Raw genomic sequence first — 23374 nt, forward strand, 5'->3', positions numbered from 1 at the left:
CCTGTAGGTATGCTCAGTCTAAACACATGGAGTATAAAGACTGGATACCTCTGTGGTTCCAGGAGAAGCACTGAGAATCATAAAGACAGGAAAGAGGAGTCAGAAGAGGAATAACAGAATCCCAGAATGAGAAGCACCTGGAACACAAGTCTACTGGTTCTGCAAGGAAAAGGGAAAATGCTGAGTGCCAAGTATGGCCTAGACAGACAAGGAAAATAAGAGGTCTATGAGTCCTATGTGATTACAGTTGAATTTGTTTAGAGCCTCAGATAATCTGGAAGTTGAACCTAGTCTCCATAAGAATGTTGTTCAGCTATGAAGTCAGTCTTAGTATGTTAGACATTAAGCCTGTAGATCTGAGGGAATTAATAAACATGTAGTTGCAGAGTATTATATTACTGCAAATTTCATGTTACTACAATACAAAACTAAGGAAATGAAAATCATAGAAAAATAAATATATGATAATCAGTTAAGAACGTCCCACAAACAAGGAAAGTTACTAAAAGCACACACCCAAGAGAATTTTAATAGTAAATTTAATAGTAAATAAACCAACTTTGTCATAAACGGTTAACATGCAGATAATAAGAAATTTGAGGAAATCAGAGATGAAAGTCTCACTTCACAGAACAAAGGATGGCATTCTATTCAGAAAAATTATGGAAGCCTAAAGATATGAAACAAAGTATATTTCAAACACATTTCCAAAACACACAGGTCAACAGCTCTATATCAGTCAGAAAGTCATTAAGAAATGAAAGCAAAACTAGGAGCTTTTCAAAACAAATGTTGGGAAAATATTTGAAGCTAGCTTGAACTCTTTGAGGGAGCGCTTCCAGTACAGAGAATGATTCCTGACAAAACCTTAGATTTATATAAATTTAGAAGTGCTAGAAATAATAAATACAAGTAAACTGTCTTGAACAAAACAATAGCAACATATTGATTTATCTATTTTTGATTTATCTATTTTAATTTTAATTTATTTTTCTGCTGGGGATTAAACCACACAACAGAATGCATGCTTGGTAAGAAGGTATACCTCTTTGCCACAATTTAGTTCCTCGGAACTATTACAAGAAGCATGATAAATTAGCATTAAGGCTTACAAGAGCAGTCTTCTGCGAACAATTACAAGCAAATACTTCTATACAACTGTACTAGTTTAAAACTCCAACATTAAAAACCTTAAATATTTAAAACTGAAGGAAACAATAAATTAACAATGAGAGAAACTGGGAGAAAGGAAAAGAAAACTGCATTAACCCAACATAAGTACTAGTGGGAAGAATATCAAAGAGAAATCCTAATTCAAAGACATGGAAGCTATTTTTAAAGACACATTAAAAAGTTCAAGATTGTTACAATAAAAACTACAAAGTCCAAGTGCATGACAGAAAACAATGATGAATAGGAATAGTCAGTAGTATATATTAATGCTCCATGAGCCTAAAGGATCAATGAAGCTATAATGAAAACATCACCATTTTTGTTTTTTTTAAGAAACACATAAAACCATGTTGATCCTACCAATCCAAGAGTATGGTAGAGGTTTCCATTTTCTGGTATCTTATTTAATTTCTTACCTTAAAGACCCAAAGTTCTTGCTATACAGGTCTTCCCTTTATTTGGTTAGTTCCCCAAGATATTCTATGTTGGTTGTGGCTTCTGTAAAGGCTGATTCTCTGATTTCTTTCTCAGCCCATTTATCACCTGTATTTGGTAGGGCTACTGGTTTTCTTTTAGTTAATCTTGTATCCTTCCACTTTGCTGAAGGTGTTTATTGAATATTTTTGCATCGATGTTCATGAGGGAGATTGGTCTATAGTTCTCTTTCATACTTGTGTCTTTATGTGGCTTGGGTAAGGTAATTGTAGCCTCATAAAAAGTTTGGCAATGGCCCTTTTGCTTCTATTGTGTGGAACAATTTGAGGACTATTGGTATTAGCTCTTTGAATTTCTGGAAGAATTTTGCACTGAAACCATTTGGCCTTGGGCTTTTTTTGGTTGGGAGACTTCATATGACTGCTTCTATTTCATTGCCGGTTATAGGTCTATTTAAATTGTGTATCTGTTCTTGTTTTAATTTTGGTAAGTGATATCTATTCAGATAATTGTCCATTTCTTTTAAATTTTTGAATTTTTTGTAGTACAAGTTTTCAAAGTATGACCTGATGATACTCTGGATTTCCTCAGTGTCCTTTGTTATGTCCCCTTTTTCATTTCTGATCTTGATAATTTGCATGTTCTCTCTCTGTCTTTTGGTCATTTGGATAAAGGTTTGTCTATGTTGTTGATTTTGTTGAAGAACCAACTCTTTGTTTTATCGATTATTTCTATTGTTCTCTTTGTTTATATTTTATTGATTTCAGCCCTCAATTTGATTATTTCCTGTTGTGTACTCCTCCTGGGTGAGTTTGATTGTTTTTGTTCCAGAGCACCATCAACAAATGGTGCAGGTATAACTGGATGTAGATAGGTAGAAGACTGCAAATAGATCCTTATCTGTAACCATGCAGAAAAACTTAAGTCCAAATGGATCAAAGACCTCAATATAAATCCAGCTGCATTGAAAGCCTTAGAAGAGAAAGTGGGAGGTACCCTTGAATGAATTGGTACAGTAGATCACTTCATGAACATAACTCCACTAGCACAGACACTGAGATTGACAATTAATAAATGGGACCTTCTAGAACGGAGAAGTTTCTATAAGGCAAAGGACACAGTTGCCAAGACAAATCAGCAGCCCAAAGAATGGGAAAATATCTTCACCAACCCCACATCTTACAGAGGGCTGATTTCCAAAATATACAAAGAACTAAAGAAGCTAGTCACCAAAACACCAAATAGTTCAATTAAGAAATGGGGTTCAGAACTAAATAGAGAATTCTCAATAGAGGAATCTAAAATGGCTGAAAGACACTTATAAAATTGTTCAACATCAGGGAAATGAAAATCAAAACAACTCTGAGATACCATCATAAACTGGCCAGAATGACTAAAATCGAAAACACCAATGGCAGTCTATGATGGAGAGGATGTGGAGAAAGGGGAAAACTCCATTGCTGGTGGGAGTGAAAACTTGTGCAGCCACTTTGGAAATCAGTATGGCAGTTTCTCAGGAAAATGGGAATCAGTCTACCTCAAGATCCAGCAATTCCACTCTTGGGCATATACACATTCACACAACAAGGACATAGGTTCAAGTATGTTCATAGCAGCATTATTTGTAATAGCCAGAACCTGGAAGCAACCTAGATGTCCCTCAACCAAAGAATGGGTAGAGAAAATGTGGTACACTTACACAATGGAGCACTACTAAGAGGGAAAAAAAGGAAAAACAAACACAAACAAACAAAGATGTAATCTTGAAATTCACAGGCTAATGGATGGAACAGTAAGAAACCATCCTGAATGAGGTAACTCAGTCACAGAAAGACAATCATGGTATGTAGTCACTAATATATGAATATTAGACATAGAGCAAAGGATCAACAGACTACAATCCACCCCACCAGAGAAACTAGGAAACAAGGAAGACCCTAAGAGAGAAATATATGGCTCCTCAAAGAAGGAGAAAGGACAAGAACTCCTGAGAAAATTGGGAGCACTGAGGAGAGGGGGGAAGGAGGCAAGAGAAAGAGAAGGGGAGAAGAGGAGTGGGGAGGAGAACATGAAGAATCAGGAAGACTGAGTCAGGGGAGGATAGAGGAGAGCAAGAAGAGATACCATAATAGAGGGAGCCAGGAGGGGTTTAAAGAGAAATCTGGTACTAGGGAAATGTTCAGAGATCCACAAAAATGATTCAAACTAAGAGTCTAGGCAGTAGTGGAAAGGCTTTGGATGACCTTCCCCTACAATGAGAATGATTACTTTAATAGACATCCTAGAGTGTTCTGATGGAAGCAGAAGCAGGCACCCACATCTAAGCACTGAGCCATACTTCTGGAATCCAGTTGTAGAGAGGGAGGAAGGATGAACAAAGAAGTCAAGACCATGCTGGAGAAACCTACAGAAGCAGCTGACCTGACTTAGAGCACAAGGATCCCAGTCATAAAGCTGGGGAAGCAGCATTGGACTGAACCAAGCCCTCTGAATGTGGGTGCCATTTAGGAGGCCTGGACAGTCCATGGGACCTCTAACAGTGGAACAAGTATTTATCCCCAGTGCAAAAATGGACTTTGGGAGCCAATTCTCTATGGAGGGATACTATTTCAGCACAGACACATGAAGGAGGGCCTAGGTCTTTCCCCAAATGATGTGGCAGACTTTGATGACACCCCATGGGAGGCCTCACTATCCTTGGTGAGAGAAAGGGGGGTGGGTTGGGGGAGTTGGTAGGGAGCATGGGAGGATGGGAGGGAGAGGGAATGAGGGGGGGTTGATATGTAAAATCTTGATATGTAAAATAATCTTGAAGCTTTTAAAGGATGCTAAGTTTAGAACAAATAAAAATAATGTTTTAAGCCAAAATCCTGGCATGGATGGCTTAGGTGATCTCCCACTCAACCCCTTATTAAGAAGATTGGGCTGTGAAGAGTTGCTCATGGGGGAAATCATCCTGTATTGAGGATGTGCCCATTGGTAGGATCTATTGTTCCATTGAATGTCCCCACACACATGCACATATGGGCAGCACTGATTGGACTTAGTGGGTTATCAAACAAACACAACAACAAAGCCTATGAAGTTAGGACAGTTTTATGATTTGAATATAATTGGCCCCATGAGCTCATAGGGAGTGGCACTATTAGGACATATATCTTTGTTGAAGTAGGTGTGGCCTTGTCGAAGAAAATGTGTCACTGGAGGAGGGCTTTAAGGTCTTATATGTTTAAGGCACATGGTGTGTCACTTTCTGAAATTCACTTCTTGTTGCCTTTGAATCAAGATGTATAACTCACAGCTCCTTCTCCAGCATTGTGTCTGTCTTCATGCCACCATGTCCCACCATGATGATGATGGACTAAACCTCTGTTCTGTAAGCCACCCCAATAAAGTGTTTTACTTTATAAGAAAAAAAAAACAATGTTTTAATCTCAAAAACAAATAAACAAACAAACAAAAAACATAAAAGAAATTTTCAACCACCATAACTAAGAGCAAACCCCAAAGTTTACCCAGTTGTTTACCTATATGTACATCAAATCAGGGACCTAGTCACCATTGTTGAAAAATACAGTACTTTTAGAGGGAAACGTAATAGTACATGATGCTGTGGGTTAATAAAGATAATTTAGGGATTATAGAAGTCACAGATCACAAAATAAATGACTATTTGAGTCATGAAAGTTAGAAAGTTCTTGCTCTTCACAGTCTATATTATGGAGCAATGGAATACATTTAGCTGACAATGGATATCTGTGCAGAGTACACTAGTAACCCCTACATATTTTAAGAAAAACTCCATTTTAAAACAGAGGAAAAGTGTTCAATGACTCATAAACGCAGGCAAAAGCCAGAAGCAATAAAAACAAATGAAATACAATTATCCCAGCATTATAAAATGTGACAACAGCAAGTTCTAACAAATGTAAAGCATGGCATGTTTCATACATTGCCCCAGAAGTACAGTAACAGTCACTTTGCAAAGTGGCTCAGCATTTTCTCATATTTTAATCATTTACTTACTATTCTACCAGCAATAAATAAATAAACAAACAAATAAATAAATAAAAAGAAAGGTTTTGGGAATCCCAAGACTTAGGAATTTTTACAGCATTAATTATGCCAAAATTGGAAAAACTCCAGTGTCTATCATTGAGTAAGTAGATAAACTCAATGTGAGTCGCAAAATGGAATAATACTTAGTACTAAACATGAATAGAACAGTCATAAGCAAAGAGATAAATGAATGAACAAATCAATAATACAAGTGAAAGAAGACTGACAAGAACCAGTTCATATCGTATGATATTCAAAACTTTTGAATGCAAAATAAAAAGCTGAAAAGCACCTAAGTGTTTACTGGTGGCAGGGATAGGATATATTATATATAGAAATGTAGAAATTCCTGAGGTGACAGATATTATTTTCTTTTATCCTAATATGCAATGTTCTTTTACCAGACTATAAGCTAGAAAAACCATTCAAATGTGCATTCTGTTCATTTTTATTGAGTTCCAGCAACATAAACAAATTATCTCAATGAAGTTGAAATGAAAACTAACTTGAGAAAAATATAGACACATAATATTAAACGCCTTTAAAGGGAAGAAAATCAGAAACATATTAAGACTTATACAAAGCAAAATATAAATAATTGGTAAGAACTATTAGTTTAAGAAAAACTAAAAATCTGAAAAGACTATTTGATGTTCATAGTCTGGAAATGAAAAGATGAAGAGAACTAAAGGTCCAGCACACTGCAGAGATGGTCTCTGAAGACCCCATTCTATGGCAAAATGCATACTTGTATCTAGCAATTGGTATCCTAACCCTGATTCTAAAGTTCTAAGAGAGAGAACATGAAGTATGAAGAACTCCCACTTTTTCAAGAGAAAGGGGCAAGTCCCTGTCATTATTAAATCTGAAGCTACTTCTGTCAGCTTAACAGAAGATGTACAGATAGAGAAGAACTGCGTGTGAGACCCAAATAAAATATAAGGATATAACTTGTGACAGAAGTGGAGGATCATGGTATAAAGCAATCTTCGAATGAGGGATGGCCATCTTCCTTTCCCTGTTTCTTGTTATGCATTTGTCAAAAACCATTCCAGCTGGTTATGGAACTCAACAGAAAGAGTGGGAAAATAAAAGCAAATACTTATACAACACAAAAAGCATTATCTATCTTTTACTGATCCAAACAGGCCACATTGATAATGATTAAAATAAAATAAAAAAAAAAAAAAACAAACACTGGAAAATAGCCAAGATGAGAGTGAACTGGCCTTCTATTTTCAGCTACTGCATCAGTGAACTACAAATGCTCAGTAAAATTACTTGGAATAGTCTAGTCACAGCAGACAGAAAAGCTGGGTAGCAATTCCACTCTAAATCTTTTATTTGTCAAACAGATATGCACAGTAGCACAGCATAAGCCCAGACAATAATAGATACCTACATTGTCATTTACAAAAAAGCATTATTTGAAATATGTGAAAACTGGAAAATTATTAATGTTCATACACTTCATAATGAGGGGGCAGTAAAATAAAGTAAATGTTGGCTACTTGAGGTACACGGATACATATTATGTAAAATTACACAGACTAATTTTCAAATCTAATGGCTTAAACTGTTATCACTCAGAGATAATCAATTCCTACCATGCTATCTTTGCACATCTGAACCACTATTGGAAATAATAGTATGTTCTGTACTACAAAGAATTAAAAGCTCTGTAAGCACTTTTAATCAAGACCCCTCAGTTTTCATATGAAAATATAACACTGACTTTTTAGTAATTTCCCCAAGAACCATGGTTAGGCAGTTATGAATATATTAAGAGTATGTAGCTAATTGACATTCCCAAGAATATTTACTTTATGTGTACCCACCACTGAATATTTACCTCGCTGTGTCTTAAAAAGGAAAGTAAAAATGGTATATGAAATAAATCACTATACATACCTCATGTTCTCAGCTGAATCTTCTGGCATTGGGGCTACAGTTTGTACAGCTGGAAGATTTTTGCTGGTAGCACCATTCACAAAACTAGAAGAGGAGGATGAGGAGGAGGACCCTGAATCCACAGCACCTGTTCCCAAAATAATAATTTTAGTTTTAAATATAAATTTATTTAACAAAATAACTTTATTACTTCATTTCTATTTGATTTTCAAAGAATAACTCATCAGAATTTCTAATGAGAATTTGACAAAATTATTTGGTCATTAGTATACTAACAAATTCCATGATTTTAAGTAATATATAATACATTAAAGTCCAGTTGACGTATGCTAATCTAACAAAATTACATGTTACAAATGGATATAAATAAAAGACATCAACAGATGAAAAAAATCTAGATTAAATGAAGCTGATAAAACAATGTAAATTTAAATGTGAAAATTTTGTCCCCCCTTTTACTGCTATGTTGTAATATTCCTAGACCTCTTGATCTAAGCATAATTTTTAGAGCACTGGGAACATAATTTTGTCATTTTGCAGCATTAAATTCTGACTTTTATAAAATGATAGCTTCAGAAGCCCTATCATGACTACAGCTGTACCTGATTTTAAAATAATTAGTTCTCCTCAATGATACGAAGATGCAATTTTAGAGATTATTCCATAATATGTCATGTGAGTATTTCAAAGAGCTCTGGAGTTGAGGGACATCTAGTGTTCCTAAGTATTATATCTCCTGCTAATTCTAGCAAAGGAGTTGTTCACTGGATTTCCACTGTAACAGCTGTACAGGGCCATGTGCCAATATCTAAACTGTCCTCTCTGCCCAGTATAAATGTTACCTCACATTAATATCTCTCTATATGATCAAATGTTAAAGAGGAAAGTTATTGGTTAGTTTTAATTTTAATGTAATATATATTTTATACTATCTAAAAATGTACACTGTTACATATCAACTAATTTTTAAAACAAAAATTATAAGAAAGTATAACTTGTCAGAGACAAAAAGTGATTTAATCTTTTCAATTTACTGCAGTAAAATAAGGACTTTACTCACTAGATATCACTAAGTACAGATTCTACTAAACTTATATTTTTAAAACTGAAAAAATAAACTTACAAATTTTAAAATGTCATCAATGCTGCTCAATGAATGAGACAAGTATAGATGCTTAAGTGAGTGTTCTACTTACTACACCCCATAAATGTGGTTCATGATATATCAGGCTCAGGTGGCATGATAAACAAGATAGATACAGAAAGCACAAAAAGGAGCTACGAAATCAATAGAAATGGGAAGAATCTAAGTAATGATAATAAATGGAAAAGTTCAAGGCTATACAGTTTGGAGAACAGAAGACTACTATAGTCAGGGAAGGAAAGTCAGGGATCATCTTGCGTTGTATAAATACCTAAAATGGAATCACAAAGATTTGGGTAAGGATTTATTTTGCTAATAATCAAAAGGAACATTTCTGGAAATTTGAGAGACAGTGAGATTGAAAGAGAAAGAGAGAGAGAGAGAGAAGAGAGAGAGAGATTGATTTTAGTCAGACTTTTAAATTGGAATTTTTGATTTCTAGAATCATAGGAAAACAGCTGGACAATGAATTGGATACAGTTAAAACCTGAGAACATAAATTAATTCAGTGTGAGACAACAGTCCTTATTCATATGCTCTTTTTACAAAGTTGAGGCTCTTGTGTATCTTGTATTTTTAGAAAATCTGCCTTTCCTTTAAGGATTTAGCAAAGGACACATCTTAGGGTTCAATCCTAAAAATCCATTTTCTAGCACTAACATGTTTGATGCACTTTCACATGCTTTATAAGTTCATTTTCAACCGTCATTTCCAGTATCTAAGTCAACTTTTGCTCTTCAAATGTATTCCAATAACCTGCTTGTACCCTGAAAGTAGACTATGATGTTTTGAGACAACTCAAAACAAACACCAGTAATGTCTCTTGAAATGAGCACTGTATCTGTGTCCTAGAGCCAGCAACAAGTGATGAGAAGCTGTCAAACAGGGTGCAGTACACTAAAGACTAAGCTAACCCTAAATGTTCTGAGCTTTTTAGTTGTTAAGATCAAATGGGAAAATGAAGATACAGCAAACGGAGAAAAAAGGATGAAGCTTCACAAAATTCTCTAAGGACGATACCTGTCGTGTTAATCATACTTTTTGGTGTAGCTCCAGGGGCAGCAAATATACTTGAGGTACTGCCTGTTGGCAGCCCACTTCCTGCAGCGGTGGCTCCCACAGTAGTGACAGATAGACTACCTGGAGGTGGCTTCTTTACAGGCACTACCACACTCCTGCAGACAAAGACAGAAAACAATACCAAAGCTTGAGAGCCTGTTCTAATGTAGACAGAGATACACAAAGCCAACAATAGAGTACAGCTGAGCTCCTGCCCCTCAGTCCTTTCCTCTCCTTAGCTGACTCCACACTGTTAACTGGTAAAAATCAGGTCCCTGGTGAAAGGGATAAAGAACTTAAGCAAACACTGGGAAATTTATGACATTAAATATTCATTTGGTAAACACTAGTGTAGAATCTGGAGTTTGCAAATCTGTCTTAAAATGACAAATGAAAAATAATCACAAATCAGAGAAACAAATGCTCAGGTTAACACACTTTGCACATGCTTTTGGAATAATCTAGCGATAAAATGTACACAAAATATCTACTTTCTATTATGCCATCATATATGTAAAATGACCATGAAATTGGGGTGCCAATATTTTACTTGGCTACTTGCCTCATATACCTGAGGCCCTGGAGCCCAAGTAAAGAAGCACTATAATTCCAGCACTTCTTGAGGTAAGACAGGAGAATCACCCAGAAGCTCATTACCCAGACAGCCTATACATGCTATGCAGTCCAACAGAATCAAGACTCCCCTCTTTCCAGCAAGTTTGAAGGAGAGAACTGGCTCCACAAAGTCCTTAGATTTCCAAATTATATATACAAACAAACAAACAAAAAACCCAAAGAAATACTTGGAAAACATGATGCTGAAAAATACAGCGAGGAATGAAAAATACAGTGAGGGATAACAAAACACACCAAGGGAATAAGAAACTTGTATTTTAGTTCTCTCATCAAAATAGTTTTCTATAACACAAGGCAATTAAAATTAGAGCAAAAGTGACACTTAATTTAAATGCCTTAACTTTGTAACATAGAAATTCATTATTTTCCCATATTTATTCAATACTTTTATATGAAATTAATTTAAAAAATCTTCTGAACATCATACTGTCTAAAACTCAAATGATAAGCATATGGATACTGCTCAAATTTAAAATATTAGTTTTAAAATACAATCCATACTTGCATTTCCTTGTTATAAATGTGTATTTCTTAAAACTTATAGCACTGCAAACTTTATTTCATAAATATCTCCCAAGCACTGCTCAACTATATTTGATTTTCCAGAAAAAGATTTACAAGATGACTTAATTTCAAATGGAAAGCATGAAAAATTGAAAAATAGTGACTGACAGCATGAAAATCTTCAATGCACACTGTCATTTAATACCTGTACACTTTATGATTAATATGCCCATTTATTATTATGCTCTTATTTTTCTGAGCTGTCTTTGTCAAGCTGTCATTTTTACACTCATAAAGGTAAAAGCAGAAGTCATCAACATGGATGGCTTCTCTCTAAACAGTTGAGTGGCAACCTTTCCACAAAATGAAGAAGTGTACTTGTAACCTGTTTTGTACTTTGAATGAGTAGAGTCTACTCAATGAAACTGTATGAACATAATTTTCAGGCCCACACTTCTTACCTTTCCTTAACAAAAAACTTTTTTTTTTCCAAAGAGGAAATTTTGTTGATTTCTTCAGTAACTATTTCAGTGTTCAAAATTTAACCTTGTGATTATTATTGTTTTATTGTTCTTAATGAGCTCTTATAGCTTTTTTAACATTAAAGGCATTAAATCTTTTTTAAAAAAGATTCATTTATACTTTATGTATATGAATGCTCTGCTTTCATGTATGCCTGCACAACAGAAGAGGGCATCAGCTCTCATTACAGACAGTTATGAGTCACCATGTGGTTTTGGGAATTGAACTCATGACCTCTGGAAGAGTAGACAGTGCTCTTAACCTCTGAGCCATCTCTCCAGTCAAAGGTATTATAATATTAAATAATATTAATTGTGCCATAAATTTTTTTCCAATTTCTCAGGATACTTTTCTTCTTTCTAGTGATAACAAAGTCAAATGCTTTAGTTTCAATCTTGAAGTAACAACTTTTCAATCATCTAAAACACACACTTTCTTTTTAATCCACCTATAATGTGTCCTCATCTAGTGACTCCATTTACTTCCCCAAAGTGAAGTATGACATTGTAGAAGGAATAAACAATGGGATACCAGAGAACATAGAGTTGAATTGAATATCTTCAAGCTTGTATAATTCTAATTCCAGTTTCCCATTATCAAAGATAGGACTTGCTCTTCAGAATGACTTGATCAATTATTAAATAACTTCAATCTATTAGCACCTATTTTCACTCTCTAAACTCAAGGAACTTCCTACCCATGGGATCTAAGGTATCTAGTTCCAAACATAAAAAGAAAGAAAATAAATACTGATACATTTGGTTTATCGTTAAACTTACATGATTCAGAATAATATGATGCTTACTATTCCATTGGAATCCTAACAATAAAACAAAACTTTTCTTAATTTAAAAATAATTTCTTGGTTAAGTTATCCCATGTTTTTCTTGCATCTCTCAAAAATTCTTGTTGATGAAGACATATAGAGGAGATGGCTAAATTGATAAAGTGCTTGATGTGCTAGCATGAAGATTTGAGCTTGACCCCATGGAGGTGTGTACAAAGACTGGCACAAGGCAGACCGCATGCTTCTGTAAGCTCAACACCAGGGAGGTAGAGAAAGGAGGGTCCCAGTAGTTTGCTCGCCACCCAGTTTTACCAAATTGGTGAGCTCAAGACCAGTGAGAAACCCTGTCTCAAAAACAACTGAGGAAGATAACTGACATCAACTTGTAACACACTCACTCACACACACACACACACACACACACACACACACACACACACACACAAAGACACATTGATATATGGTTGGCAGTGCTGTAAGATGAAAACTAATACCACAGATTTCTGAATAACACTATCAAATATGGGCAAACCTTCCAGTATAGATTTTCTATAAGCATGTAGAAACACTTATCAGTAGTATTGTGTCCTGTGCAGAAACTAGGAGAAATATTATGAAAAATAAGTATGAAAATTCTGTGTTGAATGTTTATCAATAAAATGCAAAAATCACAAACGACTTCTTGCTTTAAACAAAACAAAACAAAAAACCTCACTGTGAAACCCTCCAGTGACCCCATTGGGTTTGGTGAAGCACAGTGACTGAAAGCACACCTCTAAGTGTCCTAACCTGGTTAGCAGTCTAGATCTGACAAAAGAACAAGTGAGTTTCTTCACTGTTACAATGAGATTCACAATGGTTTGAACTGCATGAGGTAGCTGTCAAAGTACTTGGCCCAGAACCTGCATATTACAGATCTTCTCTGCACTTTAAGCTATTTATATTACCATGAAACCCTCAAAAGTGATGATGCAGGACAGGTCATCATCAGCAACAGTACCCAGACTGAAGGAAGCTATAATCCTGTGACCTTCTCCCTTTTTGTCCTCCTAAGTGAGAACATATGAGCAGTTTAAGGCTTTCATATTTGAACAGTAACCACAAATACTATCATAACTAAAAGGAATGCCTATGACAGGATATGTAGATAACAAAGTCTTGGTAGCCTAAAAAGACTTTAAAAAGTATAGAAAACATGTAGTAACTAAAGACATGTAATAAAATGACACTTCTATGTATCTGAAAATATCAAGTTAGGACCATCAGCACAAATAAATCTCTGTAATACTAATCAATGGCTGAGATGACAATGTGATTAGGGCTCAACTGATTTTAACAGTAATGTTTGACTGATTTCACAGATACTTTTCTTCATCAATAACTTTATGAAGTTGTGAAAACACATTGTTTTAGTTAATATGACCATATTGTTGGCCTAGCATCACAATACTGAATGTTCTTGTGCCCAAGATCCCTAATGTCATTTTCCAACTCCAAAGCTGAATAGAGAACTCCCTAAAACCCTTCCTATCTTTCCTAGGATGCTATGCCAACCTTCTGCCAAGGAATTGCTCTCTAAATTCCCAGAGACTTCCTAACACTCACCCACTTTACCCAGGACCCTGTGCTGACTATACCTATCATTTTTCTTCCTTAGGCCACTTAGGTAGGACACAGCATACTTTTATATTCTGGACTCCTTGATGACCTCACTTCTGGCTAGGGCCCTTTTCTTTTTCCCCATAGGAAACTCAAGACCCCACCTGCCTTCACCAGGACTCCTTATCAACCTCACTCTTCTTATTGGCTCTGCAGGAAATGACTAGCCTATATAGAGACCTGACCAAGCTTCAATATAGTGATCCAAGAAATAAAAGAGATACAAATAGGAAAAGAATTTAGAGAATTCATGTTTGTCACTGATACGATTCTATACACAAGAGTAGTGACCTAGACTAGTCCCAGAACTAACATTTTCAACAAAGTTTCAGGAAACAAAACTAACATTTAGAAATCTATATTCACTCTCCATACCAATAACAAACATGATGAGAAAGAAATCAGTACAACTCCATTTCATAACAGCCTTAAAACAAAACAAAACAAAAGCCCCAGAGTAAGCTTAAACATAAGATGAAGACCTTCTGCAATGAAAACTTTAAATCTTGAAGAAAGAACCTGAGGAAATTACTAGAAGTCAGAAAGATCTCTTTTGCTTATAGATTGGTAGAATAGTGTGAAAAATATCCAATAAACAAGACCTCATGAAACTAAAATCCTTATGTACAGGAAAAATAAAAAACCCAACAACAACAACGAAAAACTAGTTAATCAAATGAAAAGGCAGCCGAAGAATGGAAATAAGTGTCCTGGCAATTTCTGTGTCAACTTGATACAAGTTGGAGTTGTCAGGGAGGAAGGAGCCTCAACAAAGAAAATGCCTCCCTAAGATCTGTCTGTAGGTATGCCTGTAGGGCATTTTCTTAATTAATGATTTATATAGGTGGGCTTGGCCCATTACTGGTGGGGCCACCATTGGGCAGGTGGCCTGGGTTCTATAAGAAAGCAAGCTGAGGGAGCCAATATGCAGCATCCCTCCATAGCCTCTGCATCAGCTCCTGTCTCCAGGTTCCTGCCCTATTTAAATTTCCAGCCTGATTTCCTTTGATGATTAACTGTGATGTAGAAACATAAGCTTAATAAACCCTTTCCTCCCTAACTTGCTTTTTGGTCATAGTCTTTCACTGCAGCAACAGAAACCCTAAGACAAATTGGTACCAGGAGTGGGGTATTATTGTGACAGGCCTGACCATGCCATTGGCAGATAAGAGTTGCTATGATCATGATGTACCTTCACAGCACAGCAATAGAACATGGGCAAAGACAGAAGCTGGTACAAAGATTGCAAGGTATTCATGTGACATATCTAATAATGTTGCTTTGGGGAGGATTGTGGAAGGACATGAAACTGTGACTAGAATAGACATTGAATGTTGAGAGCTCATTGGGAAATTCTTTCAGAGCATGAAATATAAGAATATTGTGAGCAATGAAAATGATGGAGGCCTGGCTTGTGAAGATTCTGAGGGAAGTTTAAAGACTTTACTTGGGTCATTAGTTTTTTGAATGGAAGGGAGAAAATTTTTGCCAGTCATACATAAATCAGAGGATTAATAGTAGAATACACAAAAAACATTTTAAGAAAACCAACAAATCAAACAATGGTCTAAAGATAAAAACAAAGAATTCTCAAATGAATTACTAATGATGAAAAAACAGCTTTAAAAAGAGTTTAATATCACTAGCCATCATTGGAATACATAATAAAACCATCTTGATATTTTATCTTAACCTAGTGAAAAAATGACTATTATCAAGAAATCAAGTGACAAAAAAAGGTGGCAAGCATGTAAGGGTAAAGTAACCCTTATTCACTGTCATATTGACTATGGGCATGAGTGTGAATATTCCTCAAAAAGCTTCAAATAGTACTGCCATATATCTCAGCTATTCCATCCCTGGGCATATTCCCCTACAGAGATATTTACTCATCAGTGCTCACTATCACTCTTAACAAAATGTAGGAAATGCAATTAGTCTATATGGCCATCAAGGGATTCATAATGAAAATATGGTCCATACACAAAATGGAATTTAGCTAAAAAGAAGTGAAATTCACAGCATGGATGGAACTAAAAAAATAAGTGAAATATCTGAATCTCTAAAAAGCACATGCCAACATTTTCTCTCATTTGTGTACTCAAGTTTCAAAATATTTCTAAAATAATACGGCTCTTGCCATTCTTCTTGGTTGCTCATAAGAAATAGATTAAGACCCTATCACAGAGTACATCACATACATTAACTGAATGATGGACAAAAAGCTAGAATCTTCTTCACTGGCTACCTTTTATAGTTCTGATAGGTGCTATCCAAACCACTGGGCGGGGAAAGGTATCTCAATGCTCTTATCATCCTGTGAATACTCCATGAGACGAATCAGCCAGGCAAGATGTGCTCATTAGTGCAAGAGTGATGCAATCCAACCTCTCAGTAATTACGATAACAGCACTGGGTCTGCTTAAAAATGGAGAAGGGGTCAGGGACCTATTCTTCACTACTGAATTATTTCTAAGATTCAAGGAGTTGTGTACACAATGGTGAGCCCACCAGGATCTAGCAATAGTTCTAATACTTTCACAGATAATCTAGTTAAAGCAAATAGGTCACAAAACAAAATCCAAAGTCATGAATTTGGGTGTGAGGGAGATAAAGGAGGCTAGATGGTGAGAGCAATCAGAAAGCATTCCATAAATCTATTAAACTGTCAAAGAAAAAATATTCATAAAATAGAAAAGTGTCTCTGGCATAAATATGCAAAGATCTAATTGTAGTGGAGTTCAAACAAAAGCAGAGAGGACATTGGGAGTAAACAGCAAAAATGGATTGCATAGAGGACAACTATTAATAACCAGGTTTATTCATTCCCAGATTATCACACTTTGTCCAATGAGACTTATGTAAAAAACAGAAACTGAGTAGAAATACAATATGCTAAATACTTTCAGAATTGCAGCTGTTTACTGAATCTCACAAGACATTACAGGTTTATTGATCTATTGCTTCATCTATTATGTTTCTCTTCTTGATAAAATATTTGAGAATACCAGTAAGTGTTTAAAATAACTATTTCATTAATTAACCTACTAAAAAGAGATCCATTATTTAATTCACTTAAACGGTCTCAGTGGATAGCAGGAAAAACAAAGGGAACACAGGTTATAGCTACATAGTCAAAACTTCATCACAGCCAGTCCACCCCAGGCAGGATAAAACCAAGATTACAATGGAATATTTGACTTGTACAAGCTGGCAGGTTTATAATTAATTTTAAATATATTTTTTTTCTTTTAAGTGTTATAATCAAAATAAAAAGTGGGAACACAACACCAACACAAATATACTTTTTAAAAATAATCTTAATTCTATGGCTAAAGAAATAAGATCTGCTTATGAACATTTTTTATATGTCCTCTATTTTTATTTTTCACTAAAGCCAATGCTAACAATCTAATGAAGGAAAACTATACCTAAACTAAGCTTATACTTTGTTTAAAATGGGAAATCTAAGTAAATTTTTATTTAGCATTATTTATTTTAACCACATATTTTATTTCAGGGATGTTTTCCTTTTTAATGAAAGAAAAATGCTCTGAAGGCAAAATATTTAAAAAGTGAAGAAAATGCATTACTAATTTTCCTGATTATATCAAACCTAATAATTTGAATGTAAAACAATTTCAAAAAACAAAACAAAAAATGATGACAGATAATTAATATAATATTACCCACACTGGCCTCTCTTAGTTAAGGAAGCAATACATTTGCAAGCTTTCTATAATAGCCTAAATTTGCAACAATTTCTAAGAGTAACAAGAAAAATGTACAAAGAGCCACAGTGTTCTCTATTTATTTTCTTCCCAAGATAAACATGTGAAATACAGAGTTTAATTTTAGCTAAAAAGGAGGGTGTGGGGGGCAAACTTTTACTGGCAGATTTGGAGAAAAGCTAACAGTGGTACAGTTAATGACAGCTTGACTAGATTTATTAATAAACCATGGTCTTCTGGTATACCAAGAGAGGCAGTGTTGGTGGAGAATTCTGCAACTTACAGTATCACTTTCCAGATGACAATACTAAACTTTTCTGTAAAAAACAAAACTATAAATGTTTTCACCCAATAATAAAAATCCAGTGCAATCTCTACACACATTGTGCTTACTGCACAGTGGTTTGGAGAATTCCTAGCATGTTTATATGCATACATATACCTTTTGGTAACTCATTGTAATCAAAGACACATTTTACTTTTTAATAATTTATTTTACTTTATTTTATATGCATTGGTATAATGGTGTCAGAAACCCTGGACCTGGAGTTACAGACAGTTGTGAGCTGCCATGTGGGTGCTGGGAATTGAAGCCAAGTCCTCTGGAAGAGCAGTCAGTGTTCTTAATAGCTGAGCCATCTCTCATCTCCCAAAGACATGTTTTATAATCTGCACAGACTCCAAGAGGAAATAAAAGAAACCACTAGTTTGTGTACATGTAGGCAAGAAAAATCTATGTAAAGAATGCCACATACAATTTGAAGAAATATCAAATTCTAAAATAAGTTTAATTAGACCTAAACATTTCTAGAATTTGGTGTTGCTATTTATATATTAAAATTTTATAAACTTTAAAACACAAAATTTCTTCAGTGTTACATCCTAAGTGGAAAGATGAGTGAAGAGTGTAAATGAATGACCAGAACTTTGGCCGCTTCAGTTTTGTTTAAGCAAGTCATTTTATAGTTTAGAGTAAGCATAAGAAATACATTGCTGCAGTGACTATGACAGACCAATAAGCAAATGGTTACCAAAAGAAATATCACAGATGATTTCCAGTGCAATTACACAGTGCTAGTTTGAGTTCAGCAACTGAGTTTACAGCAATTTCAACGAAAAGTAAAAGTAAAATACGTTATTCATAGACTAAGCCTTGTGGTAATTCTGTTCAATACTGGGAGATTTCGAACTTTCATTCTAAAGGCTGTCACCTTGGATCCCATTTTTCAAAGAATTCAATCTGTTGTTAAGAGACATGTCATAACTTGGATTTCAGACTTCAGTGTTTCAGTAATATGTTTATATACCTCATAATGCAATTATAACTACCTTAAGACAGATAAGTAAATGTCAGCAATATACTGGAAATATAATTGAAAATGCACCAGTCCAGAAGTTCTTGTGGGGATGATGTCTATGAAATGCTGCTCAAAGCTCCAGAGTTTGAAGTTAAATTTTTGATGTTGTCACTCTCAATCTATTGAATGGCTGACAGACAATCAAACCCGTCTGTCTGGCTGGCAGCTCATTTTGCTGGCAGGTGGCAAACAATTAGACACACCAATTTGTGCCTCCTGATGACATTAAAGCATGAAACTAAGTTGTATGCAGGGCATAGTGATTTGTGTGAAAGCATTTCAAAAATAATACTCCTCGCCGTGGCAACTCATTTCAGACTGCCACCTTCCATTATGGCTTTGAGCAGTGAAGACGACAGACTTGAGTTACGTGCAGTGCAAGGCCGCTTCTGTTCAATCCGTCATCAGTGCCCCCAGAGACCTCAATCCCCTCCTTTCATCAATATCACCTCATCATTTACATTTGCTAGTACTTGAGCTAATGCACATATTAACTACACTGGAGACTCTTCCTCAAAAGAATAAAAACATAAAAAGCATGCTTTGTGCTTTTCGCTTTCATTATACTTATACAATTTAGAATAAAGTATAGTTCTAAACTATACTTGGCACAAAAGTTACCAGAAACAAATGGAAAGTCCCATTGTTTCAAAACAATATTCTGAAAAGTTTAAATACTGTGCAGCTAAGAATAGTGACCATTCAGAAAACAGCTGTAATTTTTAATTGAAAAAAAAAAAAACCCAAATCACCAAAAGAAAATTTGCTTAATTATACTGAATGTTCTTTTGCAAATCCCAGTAATTATCTATTTATTCATTTGTATTTTGATAAAATTTAAAGATAATTTAAAATTAAATTGGACAATCTCAATTACCTTACTAATTTGTGGTATTTAGTATATAGACACTGATAGCCTTATGTACATATAGAAGACATATGTTGACACAAACATACTGGCACAAACACACTCATATCATTTAAACATAAATTGAACATGTAAAATAGAGATGTAATTTGAAACACAAGAAGGTATAATCACTGTATGGATAAACATGAGAATGCAGAGTTAACAATTATTTCATAAATACTTTTCAGAAAAGCGTTATTGACATTTCAGTCTTACAATTTGCTACCTCTTAGAAACTGTTAACATGATGTATCTTTACATGGTGATTACTGATGAAAATTACATTAACTACTCAGTAGTAAATTAGTATTACTTATTCTGTATATTAATCTTGACTTTTTTAGCTTAAGATAGACTGATTCCTAAACTAAACATTTATCACTAAATCGGAAAGCATTTCCTTATCAATCATCTCTCTCATACACAATTCTTTGGTATGAAAATATGTTTTAAATATCAATAACAAACATTTAATCCATACAGTAAACCAACACTTTCTTTAGTTTACATATCAACATATTAACATAAAGTATGCAGTATAAAGTAAAAACTAGCATTCAAACACTCTTGTTGGTAATTAGTGAACACATGTAATGTTTTTCTGATGTTATACTTGATTTAAATTAAAAGATACATTGAATGCAATGATCTTTATATCTATTACATTTTAATTTGATTCTTTGAACTATAAATTGCGTATATAAGGGGTTAGGAAAAGGGAACAGTTGCTTCTGAATTCTCTGAATTATTTTGTATTTAAAAGTAGACATATGGGCCATGTTCTAAGTAGATTTATTTTCCAATCTGGCAAAATAAACCTTTTAAACTGATGGCAGAATTACAATAGAAACAATCACAAACCTTTTTGTAGTTTTCAATAAAGATCAACTTAAAAATTCAAATTAAATGTGGCTACTTACTTATTTAATCTTCTATAAATATTACAATACTTTATAATGTAATAGAATTTGAGAGTCAGAATAGACTTTTGAGTCTTAGCTTATTCATTTCATGTAGAAAATGATAAAAGCAAAAGAAAAGAGCAGATTCCCCAATGTGTGATCGTTCTTCATTGGCAGATTCTAAGCAATGTGCTACTACTTACTTCTTACCACATGTTGCCTCATCGCAGTCTCAATCCTGTGAACTAACAGTTGATAGTCTTTGTAGTAAAAACTGGCATTCACAAATGAGAAGTTATTGAGACCCTCCTACTGTTTTGTAAACTAATAGAACTTAATACTCTTTCCACAGTCAGAGCGCTGTGGGTAAGAAGTTTGTAACATACCTGTCAAAGGAATGAAACTGCATAGGAAGAATAGCTTGTGCTTCTCTCTTCAGTGCTGGATCTGGGTATGGAATAGGCTCAGGGCCACATTCAGCAATCTCAACTGGAGCAGCAACAAGACTTTTCAGTATCTCCTTTACATTAATGCCTTTGGTTTGACTAATGCTAGATATGGATGGTGCAGGTTTCAGCATTTCACTGGGATGTTCAGTTAAGCTCTCATGTGATTTCTTTACTTCAGATGACAAAGTAGATAAAAGTTCACTCATTGCATCAGGACCTGCGGCAGTCTCTAGCTCTGCTCCATCCAGGATGCTAGCCACTTGCTCCTCTCCCATTCCGGAATCTGGGTGAGGAACTGAACTTTCTAGATGAACATCTTCACCAGGGGTTGGTGTTTCCTTCTCCTTTACAGTGTCTGGAAATGTAGCAGGTGTGTCTGTAATGAAAGAAATTGGCCACATGAAAAGGTTTCATGTGCAGCTAAGAAACAAATGAAAAGTTCCATAAGTATATCTGAACATGCACAGCACAACTCAGCTTATATACAACATCTCTATGCTCGTACCAAAACAACACCACTTCTTAAGGAAAAAAACAAAAAAGAAAAAACAACTGGCTGACACTCTAAAACATATCTTTAATAGCATAACTCATCCAATATCTTAAAGCAATCAAAAATGTTATATCAGTGCCCCATTATACATTCATTGCTAGCTTTCAAACCACACACAAGAAAAGAAACCCATTATTTCCTTAAAAATTATTATTGTTCTTAAAAGTAAAGTCATTTTAATTACCTTTTTTGGCATTTCAATAAAGAAATGCCCTAAATATTTAAATTAGCTAAAGACATTATTGTAAATTTACACACATAAAGTTGTGTATTTTTCAAAATGTTAAATGTTAAGTGATTACTTCAAAAAGATAAATTCTTTGATCATACCACTGTATGCTACAAAAAAATTAGTCTAAATCTGCCTTTATTATCAATTATTTTAGAAACTCTTGCCTAATTTTTTGTGGATAAATATTGACTTCTACTTGTAAAAACAGAATCAGAAACACATTTGTCTTCATAAACAGGAATTATGTACATGATACCAATTAAATGGGTGAAATTAAAAATATCTTTAAAATGTCAAATCTGGTTCAGTATGATGGTACATAAAGGTACTTGACCAAATCTGATACGCTGATTTGATTCCCAGAACTCATATAACAAGAGGTAACCGACTACAACAAAGCTGTTCTCTGATCTCTACAACTACAATGTAGGAGTGTGCATACAGATGCAGACACAGAAAAAGACACACACACACACAAATACACACACACATACACACACACACACAATGTGGAGATATAAATAAATAGTTATTGAAAAGGTCCAATTCCAATGACAAAAGTTTATATAATGAAGTCTTCCATAGAATAATTCTAAATAGCATTGGAAAATGTACTTGGTATTTGTGTTTGTGTGTCTGTGAGTGTGTGTGTGTATGTGTATAAAACAGTCTTTAACATAAAATCTTTTTGCTTGTTCTTTTTTTTTTTAAAGACAGGGTTGAGACAGGGTTTCTCTGTTTAGCCCTGTCTGACCATGAGTTCTGTAGACCAGGCTGGCCTTGAACTCAGAGACTCACATACCTACATGCCTCTCCCTCCTGAGTATTGGGATTAAAGGCATATGCCACAGCCTCCTAGCATAACAAAATCATTTTGAAGTTGAAAAACAAGTTATTAATAGGTTATATGTAAATTATTTATAGTATTTAAAATTGTTGATGTTTGTTTCTGTATTTTAAAAAGTTTGGTCAATAAGAAATCAAACAGAAGACGGCTGGCCTGATATCAGCATGCAGCTCAAGAAGCCTTATGAGACAAACTATTGAAAGCACAGAGGGATGCTGTTCCAAAGATACTGTCATATACAAAGATAAAACCTGCTGCAAGTTTGTCCATACATTAGGCTGACAATCATGTAATAGTTACCAATAACAGGCTCAGCTCTTTGGTTTGTGTTTAAAGAGTTGCTAATCTTGTGAATGCAGAAGAATACTGTGACACAAACATGACTTTATTAACTTTTCCAGATTAATTTAAGAATTAATTCACCATACTTCAAGAGTCAAAGAAACTATAGTCCCCTTTATTATATGCTGAAGCTTATGCATTAAAATAGAAAATTTTAACGA

General features: G+C 34.7%; 1 protein-coding gene and 1 non-coding gene across 6 annotated transcripts in view; both read right to left on the bottom strand.

The window, feature by feature from the left end:
• Nbea (neurobeachin) overlaps nucleotides 1–23374 on the bottom strand; it is a 511635-nt gene that overhangs the window by 309352 nt on the left and 178909 nt on the right. For 4 of the 5 annotated variants that reach the window (XM_051176974.1, XM_051176973.1, XM_051176971.1 and 1 more), the window contains exons 30-32: nucleotides 21177–21615; nucleotides 9743–9897; nucleotides 7579–7705 (exon numbers count right to left, since the gene is read on the bottom strand). In XM_051176974.1, coding sequence (XP_051032931.1) covers nucleotides 7579–7705; nucleotides 9743–9897; nucleotides 21177–21615 — 721 coding nt within the window. The remainder of the gene's footprint in view (nucleotides 1–7578; nucleotides 7706–9742; nucleotides 9898–21176; nucleotides 21616–23374) is intronic. The other variant, XM_051176972.1, reaches the window with a different exon arrangement.
• Nucleotides 11180–11313, bottom strand: LOC127216395 (small nucleolar RNA SNORA69). The gene has a single exon (XR_007834018.1). It is a non-coding gene; the product is annotated as a small nucleolar RNA SNORA69 (small nucleolar RNA).

Source organism: Phodopus roborovskii, unplaced genomic scaffold (assembly GCF_943737965.1).
Source record: "Phodopus roborovskii unplaced genomic scaffold, PHOROB, whole genome shotgun sequence".
Classification (NCBI taxonomy): Eukaryota; Metazoa; Chordata; class Mammalia; order Rodentia; family Cricetidae; genus Phodopus; species Phodopus roborovskii.